This window comes from Morone saxatilis, unplaced genomic scaffold, assembly GCF_004916995.1.
Source record: "Morone saxatilis isolate NCDOM2014 unplaced genomic scaffold, NCSU_SB_2.0 Contig18, whole genome shotgun sequence".
Taxonomy (NCBI): domain Eukaryota; kingdom Metazoa; phylum Chordata; class Actinopteri; family Moronidae; genus Morone; species Morone saxatilis.
In genome coordinates, this window is record NW_023339740.1 from 19,706,444 (window position 1) to 19,715,874 (window position 9,431).

Consider the following 9,431-nt stretch of genomic DNA (forward strand, 5'->3'; position numbering starts at 1 on the left):
TTTCATTTCACTGTTCAACAGATTTTTTCCCCCAGCCACATTAATATTTCTCTATTTGTCTGCACATGGACTAATATTACTCAATGAGAAGTTAATATAGGCCTGTCTAGCATAAAGCCCTACATAGAAATTACAATTACTATCACTGAATTAAGTACCTATTAAAAACACACAACTTTAACACACCAAAGCATTGATCTGGAACAAACCCAATCTGATCTTGCTTAAGCTGCCTTGTAGTCGCTGTGAACGTGCACAAGGAACATTCTGATAGGATCTCACAAGTATGATGGGTATTTTTCTCTCGGTATCATTTCATTGTCTCTCTTCATGTATGTTGGCATGATAAGCCGTCTGGCATTCCTCAGAACTGGACTATGTCTCTCGAGATTTGCCGGCTTGAAGAATGCGACAGGACCGCACACCGATGGAGTGAGTCAGCTGACCACTTCCTGTGTCTGTGTATCACCGGGTCACATTTCAATGCTTGAGGGTGCGAGTGTGTCTGCAGCTGAGTGTGTCCCATTGTTGTTAGAGAACAGTATCCTCTGTTGTTGAGCCCTATACAGGAAAAGCTGGCTGCATTTTCCCTGCTTGTGTTTGGAAAAGAATCTGAGATGAATTACGATCCCTTTCTCTCAAATTGTCATTGGCGTTATTTCTTCCATTGTTAGTGCGTTACATTTGTGTATCCCTGTCAGCAGATGAAGGGGTGTTACCCTTAGCACAACAGATCTCACATTCTTACAGTGACATCTAGTGGACCTACCGGGTAATATGCCTCCAGGACACATTTTGCAAGAACAATAGAGACCCCCCTTTGTGTCCGCTCTCGCCATCTCTCTCCTCACTCCGGCCCTCCCTCCATCCCACTCCTTTTGTGTCTCCTTCTCTCTGGGCTCTCCCCGGCTGATTCATCCGCCCCGCAACGCATCAGTCTTCACCGTTCCTCCTGTGTTTGTATGTGTCTTTGTGTTTCTGCTCGTTTGTTTGCATGCATGCGTGTAATTTCTTTACGTGTGTGTATGTCTGTACCAGAAATCCCAGCCCCACCGAGATGAGCGTGGAGCCCTGGGCCAGCCCGCAGGACCAGGCAGCCGCTGAGGAAGAACACAGCACGCACACGGCATCCTCCCAAGATCAGGAGCAGCACCCTGACAAACTCTGCCTGGACTCGTTCTGGAGTGAGGTGGAGACCATCCGACAGGGGAGTGGCTATACAGATCTCGACTGCAGCAGGAGAGACTCCAGGCAGTCAGAAGGTAAATACTGCAAATCCCGTGCTGATAGATTACACACTGTAGAAGCTTACATGGAAGTCACCACGAGTTTATGTGATAGAATTACGAGCCATCAGTGTTTAACACAGCTGCCACTGAAATCCTCCATGAAATGATGCATTTGCCATGGCAACATATCAGGTTTCTTCTCATGCAGCAAAGAAGCGCTCATCGCCATGACAACACTATCAAACACTCTGTGGCAGGGAGTGTTTTTTTGTGCACAAGCCAAATAATCATTAATGAATGCTGACTTGACAGGAATGCTCTTTTATTACGTTCATTCAAATTATCTTTTGTGTTTATTCTACCGTTTAATAGATCCTTTTGATGTTATGTTAAACAGAAACACTGTTTTAAATTAATTTTTAATTAATGAGTAAACCCTCAGAAGTCTGGATTTTGGTGTGTAAATTGTGTGTGTGTGTGTAAATGTGAGAGAGACAGTCTGTGCATCACTATTATTTTGGTAGGGTAAACAAAATTCTGTTTTTCCTTATTAAATTGGAACAACTTACTAACTACTAGCAGGTTGCACCATCTCTTCCTAGGTTCAAACTTACAAAGTGTTTACAAAGTAAAGACTTTCACATAATTTAATCAAAACTAGTTACACCACACAAATACATAGAGATTAGTTGTTACTAAACTAAACATTTCCACTTATTACCGGCCAGGTGTTAACTGTTGTGTAAGTAACTATATTAACTGACAAAGCTAATGTTAGCTTTCTAATATATGACCCGTTTAGAGTGAAGATGCATTATGGTTGACACATATGACCTGACACTGTTTGGTTAATAATCACTGGGAACACTTTAAACTAAATAAAAAATAACACAACATAACTCAAATTATAAACCGTCATGAACCTACTTTCTACATACATAAAACACACATATTTCTCCATCTGCACATGTATAAATAAAACTAAATCCTATGTACTCCTATGTAAAGATTGGCAGTTAAGGCATAAAGTTATGTTACAACCCGGGATGCTACAGTGACTTCCTGTTTACACGGTTGCTTGTTTTTGATTGGACTGTGCTACAGATAATTCGTAGCAACTGAGTTACACATAACTATAGTGTTTACTAGCTAAGACAAGTAAATCACTGGTGGGGAACTAGCTAGTAGTTACTACAGACTGAGGAGAAACCTTATGCATAAACTCATTTAAACTCAGCATTACATCAACATCTTGTTGTGTACTTACATGTGTCTGTTGTGTGTTATGTGTCTCAGAAGGTGAACAGGAGGAGCAGTGGTTGGCTGATGCTGGTTTGTCGAACCTCATCAGTGAGGACAGCGAGGATGTAGACAACGTGGTGCTGCTGTCGACACTGACCCGGACCCAGGCCGAGGCCGTGCAGCGTCGACTGAATTCCTACACGCTGTCCCTCCGCAAGAGGAACAAACCGCGCGACGTCCGCGACGTCTTCAACTCCCCCATCGCTCAGGTCAGGACTATTTAAATCCCTGAATCCCTGCTGGTGTAAGGGAAGTTGTTCTGTAACTTACCACGACCTCTGACATCCTGGTGGAGGAGGAACAGTAAAGAACAACTTGTCCTACTGAAAGGAAAATACATGCAAAGGCACTTCATGCTGTAAATTCTTGTGGTTCTAGATGTATTTCATAATGCAGTAACAAGCATATATATATACATATATATACACACACTACATCTTATGTAACATACATTCATCAGTTGCTCACAGGATTGTTGTTATCATGTTACACAACTTTACATTACGCAGAGCCTGTGTGAGTCAGGGCTGCATGCAGTAAAATATAAAATACCTATTTCCCTGGTGGATTTTCTATTGTTACAGTGTATTGTGCTGTCATGTTCCATGCAGAGAAGCTGACCTGTGACAATGAAGACAAATCACATGTAAAGGCCATGCTTTGTCCTTCGCATCTGTGTTAGCAGCCCTGAGAAGGAAACAGAGACGCTGTTCCTCTGATCCTTATCGGTCCCTTATCAAAGGAAACACTCTTTGTATCCATGTGTCCATCTCCCCACAGGACAATATACAACACTACTTTGATTCCCAGTGGTTGGAGAAAGTATTACAGTAATGGTATTCTTAACTAAGGTTTTGTAAGAAAGTCTTGTATATGTTTGTGATGTGTCAATAAATCCTTTTTCTCACCAGAACCTTTTGCCTGAGTCCCAGCATAGTGAAGAACTTGCCCAAAACAGCATGGCATCGGTCGCCAAAACACCACTATCAGGTAAGAGCTACATACTGTAGTATTATAACAGTGAGCCTAAATTTAAACTAGTAAGTAACTACACTAATTAAAAATGCATAATGAGAAAGTCTGGTGAGCAGCCGAGGTTCTGAAGACGGATCAGGATCAGGCCACAGTACTGTTATCTACCTTCTAATTGGTTTAGATTAATCCTCCGGATAATTCCTCATCTCTACACGCTGCTGCTGGAGAAAGCCCCTGTCCTTACAGTACAGAGTTCCTTTGCCAAATCTCAGTATTTTAGAGTAATATTACAGTTTTTGTACTGAGAAAAAATAAACAGGCAAGTCCTTACAAAAAGTGCCTCATGTGCCTGCACTTCTGATGTTAACAACAGGTAAATCTTTAGTTGTTGATGTTTTAGCAGTAAAATCATGCAGCAGGGAGACATCTGTAGACAACAGTGTAATATACACATCTAAGATGCAGTAAAAGGAGTGTCATACTGTTACAGATCAAGTAACACAGTGACAGTGACATCTGTAGCAATTTGTTCTTACTTTTTTCAATATGAATAGTTCTGAGGATACTTCTGCCAAATGTTTATTTCCGGATGCTTTGTTCTTCCATTACAGATAAGCTGTAGATAAGAGATCAACAGACTGTGTGTGTGCAAATTTCCTCATATTTGTGGATATTTTGTTACATTTCTTCCTCATGTTCCCTCATGCTGCGTGCATTCAAATTACATTTTTGTCAGTGGCATGTCTACAATGGACTTCCGCAACTGAACTAATAGGTTGACGTTATCGTTGTGTTTAAGGGTGTGTTTCCCACTCAGCTGTGACGCCAGAGCATCAGCGAGGTGCTCCAAAAGAGGAGTTCTTCATCACCGATGTGGCTTACTGCGAACAGGCTGTCATCTTCCTCAAACAGGCCAAACTGCCGCAGAACAACAGTCAACGCAGAAAAGAGGATGGCACCCTGCCAGTAAGCACCAAAACACTTCCCCGTCTCCTACTCCCTTTACAGGGAGACTGCAAGTCACTGTGGATGTTTTAAAACTGTTATTTCAAATGGGGGATTTTGTAAACGTTCCAGTTAAGTCATGAAATGGGAAGATCATTTGCAAATTGGGCAAATTGGTTGTATTTCCCTAGAATTAATTTCTTTTGGTGGGTGTGAAAGTACATTACAGGAAAGAGGATTTGAATTATGCAGTTCTAGGAAAGGCAAGGTACATACAGTATATGATAACCCCTATTAACAGTTTGTTATGTGTAGTATCAGGATGGTTACCTTGGTAATGTGGGTTTTCAGCTACTGTCTGTTAAAGTCATGATAAAGTTAAGACTACAGTTAGGTACAGGATGACTCACCCACACTACTGAGTGTATGGTCATCTTGTAGTTACACCTTTTGTTCTGCAGTACTCACCGACATACAATTATTCAAAAAGATTTTCTATGTTTTTGTGTTCTTGTGCTAAAACTTAGGTGTTTTGCTTCGTTTGTAGCTGTGGATAAAATTGGTTTTGGTTTTGGTATTAGAACTTATTGGAAAAATGTAAGTTGTTGCAACTGATCAGGAAAAAAAATCTCAGTAATGTAAGGCTTTAGGACTATAGACATCACTCTACATTTCAGTCTCTAGCCCAAAATAGTTTGGGTTTGGGTCAGTCCAGGTTTGAATTTTCATGTAAGCCTTAATTAATTAATACACACACTCACACACAAATGTTACTGTAAGGCAGTTCTAATCAGTCCCTATTGTTAGACTGTTAGATAACAGGGTTACGCAGAATAAAGAAATGAGGGAATTAGCTCAAAACAAAAGAAGAGTTGTTGTGTCACAGAGTCCGGAAGATTAATTTTTCTGGCTAAATATGTTTACTCAGCAATTAGCGATTGTTTTTTTTAATGTTAATTGTATTATTAATTATATATGCATTGATACTGTTGCAACATTTTATTAAAGAGTATTAATTAAAGAGATGCACAGTCGATATATATAATAAATATGATGTAAATGATTTGACACTGTCTCCATTTTCTTCTCCTTTCCTCTTCACCCTGTTCTTTGTCCCATTCTCTCTCTTTACCTCTTCACCTCCACTTTCCACCTCTCAACTCCAATTCCCCCTCTCCTCACTTTCCTCTCCGTCCACTCTCACCTTCACAGCGGGTGATCTGCCCAAAGTGCCGTCTAGGAGTGACTCATATTCAAGATCTCTCCCACGCTGACATGAAGAAGGTGCGTCAGTTGGCTCTCATTGACATGACGGCGCTCTGTGACCTCTTAGAGCTGGAGGTCAAAAGGCACAAAACCGGCAAGAGAAAAATCCCAGGTATGGCTGCACCAGCACACGCAGAGCCGAGCACGTTGCAAACAAGGAAATAGACATACTGTGGTATCTTTTTTTAGACACTAACATTGTTTATTTGATGATCAAATCAGACGAAAACAATGACTCAGACTGGCACTTGAATGGTTGTCTGCAGCACCTGTTCCAAACAGGTCTAACGTCAGTTTATTCTCATGTAATGTATTTGATTCATAAAGACTTACAAACTGAGAGTGTCTTAAATCTAGATATGCTCCTGTTTCTATACTAAATATTTTACATAATACCTGTTTTCATGTACATATTACAGCTGAAAATCTGACTAAACTATGGTGACACATTCATTAGTAATACATTAATCGACTATATAATTTTGGGGTTAGCTATAGTTTAACACACTACAATTGGTGTATGTCGGCTCCTAATACACAGAATTACACAAGCAGTGACATGGCCATATGGATGTTGGCACACACACACAACACAGGAAAATGTCTCCGTTATGCATCTGTGGCTAAATGTCAATGTAAGAACAACTGAAAGAAAGAACAACTGACTGATGCTTTGGTCTTTCACAGAGAGCACGCTGTTCGGGGTGCCGTTGGCCACGCTGATGGAGAGTGATCAGAAAATTAAGGCCAACACCTCGACTCCTCTCTTCATGCAGGCAGTAAGGACCCAAAATACATCTATGTCATATGACCTTAAAAGACCATTTTAACAACACATGAAGAAGATAATTCAGAACACTTTTCATCCGAACTATCTGTACTGTATGTGGGCTTGAGGTGTTAATTGAGGCAATAATCTAAATGTGCCTAAAATATATCAGATCTGCTATTATCTGATTATCTAAGGTGACAGCTTGATTCCTTTTAATCATATTTTTCTCAGCACATATTAATCTTTGTTGAATCTACTAACAACGACTTCAAGTAGAACACATGAAACAACCTCAGTGTCCTCTGAATGTGAAATGCTTTGACCACACCCTGTATGTAGCAGCAGTTACTGAGAATAACCAGCAGAGGTGAGCAAGAGATTCTTATCTGCTGATGCCTGACTCTCTGCTAATGTCTTTCTCTCTCCTTCCCCCCTCTCTCTCTCTCTCTCTGCAGTTGTTGTCGTTTTTAGAGAAGAAAGGAGTCGATTCGGAGGGGATCCTGCGGGTTCCAGGATCTCAGTCCAGAATCAAGGTACAATATTCAGACCTGTTTCTGTCACACAAAGCCTGGCACCTGCACCAATTTATTTAGTTACTTTTAACTTTTAAGCCTTTCAAGCCTTTTATTTGCCCTCCTAAGTTTAAAGCAAAGAAATGAGAACATATTCACAATCTAAAGGTCACCCAAATTATTGACACTGTAAAATGTCAGAAGTTCTTGAACAACAGTGAAAATCAAACTGCTTTGAGTTTAACTATAGTTGACATTTAGAAAAACAAGGTCCAGAGGCAAAATCAATCATGTTTTTCAGCTGCTTCTTCCAGATACACTTTATGATGCTGTATTTAATTCTGCACATGCACATTAGATGGTGGATCAATTTAATCAAAGCAGGCAGAAGAGGGCGCCATTTAGCACTTTATAGAAAAAACAGGACCGATTATAAGGCCAGATCAATCATGTGGATGGATAATAATCAATAATCATTTAGAAAGAATTAACTAAACTCACTGTTTTACTAAAGTTATTATTTTCTTATCTTTACAATATGGTGATATTAGTTTTATAATAATAATATCATTTATAATATTATATTACACCATTATAATAGTATTATCCCCAAAACCTCATTTAATGAATCAAAATACAAATATCCAATTTTTTTTAACCTATTTGATAAAAGTTGAACTATATTTTCTTTTCTGTCCCAAGCTTATGAAGGATCTACTACCTCCAGCATAGTGTGCCATTTTGTTCTGTTAGTGGAGCACAACATCCTTTCTTCCTGACTGTAGGTACACAAATAGAGGCATATGAGTCTAATCCAAACCTCAGACTCCTCCCTGTACAATTTTAGTAGTTTTTGGAAACCTCAGTTAGCAACAGGCTGTCAAATAAGAATCAGTAACACAAGGTAATGACATGATGAGTTAATTTAACACTAATGTGTTTTAAATAGCTGTTCAGCTGTGTTTATGACAAACAACATATCAAGATTTTATCATTTAAAATAACTGACACTCAAACCATACAGTGAATCACGAAAGCTGATTATTCATCAGTCACAACTGATCTTGAAGATCACTCACAAGTCACAAAAATGACAATAAAATAACTGAAAAGTGTTGATTAACTCAGTGATAGTGTTGATTTTTAGTTATCTGGAAGGTTGAACTTAATGCTTATAGTTCATCTGTGGTCGTGCAGTTCTGAAGACGTTTCTTTGTTTTCTGTCTGCAGCTGCTGCAGCAGAACTTGGAGACCAACTTCTACTCAGGGCAGGTCAGCTGGGATGAGGTGAGTCCAAACGACGCTGCTGCTCTGCTCAAGAAGTTCATCCGGGAACTGCCCGCTCCTCTGCTCACCGCCGAGTACCTCAACACCTTCAGCGCCGTCAGAGGTCAGCAGACACTTTCCGTTGCTCCAATTCCAAAATAGCTTTCAGGAATCTTGTGTTGTTATTGTGTAGAGTGTGCAACATTTGAATATCTTGTTAGATTAATGAATGTGCAGACAGTGTTGCCAGTCTGTTACCTAGAGACAAGACATGACTAATGTCTGTTGTTTGGATAAAAGACCTTTTAGTTTCAGGTTGCGTCAGTGTTAAATCACACAGCTCCTCTATAGTTAAATAAGACCTGTGTTATATCATGCAGTCTGTCAGTATGCTGATGGGTGTGACTGAGTGCAATCTTTACATGTTTTTAAATCTGGCCAGTTGTGTATTTACTGTATAAAACAGACATACACAAGAATTCCTCTCCTCCTCCTCCTCCTCCTCCACACGACTTCAACAATCTACTGCTCACTTTTCCAGACAGCTCAGCGGGGTTCACATCATAATTACCTAAGTCTCTTTACCATGATGACAAACACTGTGTGACGCTTATCTCTTCTGCTCCAGCTGAGAAATCCACATTAAGATGAACAAGTTGATAGCCTTTTTAAGAGGCGTCCCTGCACTGCCACAAATGCATGCAGCACAGTGACAAAGCAGAGTAAAAGAGCTGCTATTTTCACATTTCACCTTAATAGAAGACTGTATTGATATTAATATAATCTGATTGATGACTCGCTGTGTAGTTTGCAAGGAGAATCGGTGCAAAGTGATAAACGACATGTGACCACCGAGACATAAGCTTACGGACCTAATGGCCAACTGTCACAATGTCATTAATCTTTAGGTATCCCATTATTCTCAGCCAAACACAGAGGAAATGAAGTGTGTGTGTGTGTGTGTGTGTGTGTGTGTGTGTGTCAGTGAGAGGACAGAAGANNTGTGTGTGTGTGTGTGTTAAACCTGTCTTACCTTTGCTCCTCCTCCCTCAGACATTACAGAGCTGAAACAGAAACTCCACATGTTGAACCTGCTCATCCTGCTGCTGCCTGAGCCCAACAGAAACACACTGAAGGTACACACTGAAGAAACACACACACACA

General features: G+C 40.1%; 1 protein-coding gene across 2 annotated transcripts in view; it reads left to right on the forward strand.

The window, feature by feature from the left end:
* Window positions 1–9,431, forward strand: part of LOC118328890 (rho GTPase-activating protein 40) — a gene marked incomplete in the record, with an annotated part of 16,812 nt that overhangs the window by 3,993 nt on the left and 3,388 nt on the right. For both annotated transcript variants that reach the window (XM_035662817.1, XM_035662816.1), the window contains 8 exon segments: window positions 1,039–1,262; window positions 2,526–2,740; window positions 3,443–3,521; window positions 4,306–4,472; window positions 5,664–5,829; window positions 6,405–6,496; window positions 6,945–7,022; window positions 8,232–8,391. In XM_035662817.1, the coding sequence (XP_035518710.1) occupies window positions 1,039–1,262; window positions 2,526–2,740; window positions 3,443–3,521; window positions 4,306–4,472; window positions 5,664–5,829; window positions 6,405–6,496; window positions 6,945–7,022; window positions 8,232–8,391 (1,181 nt within the window).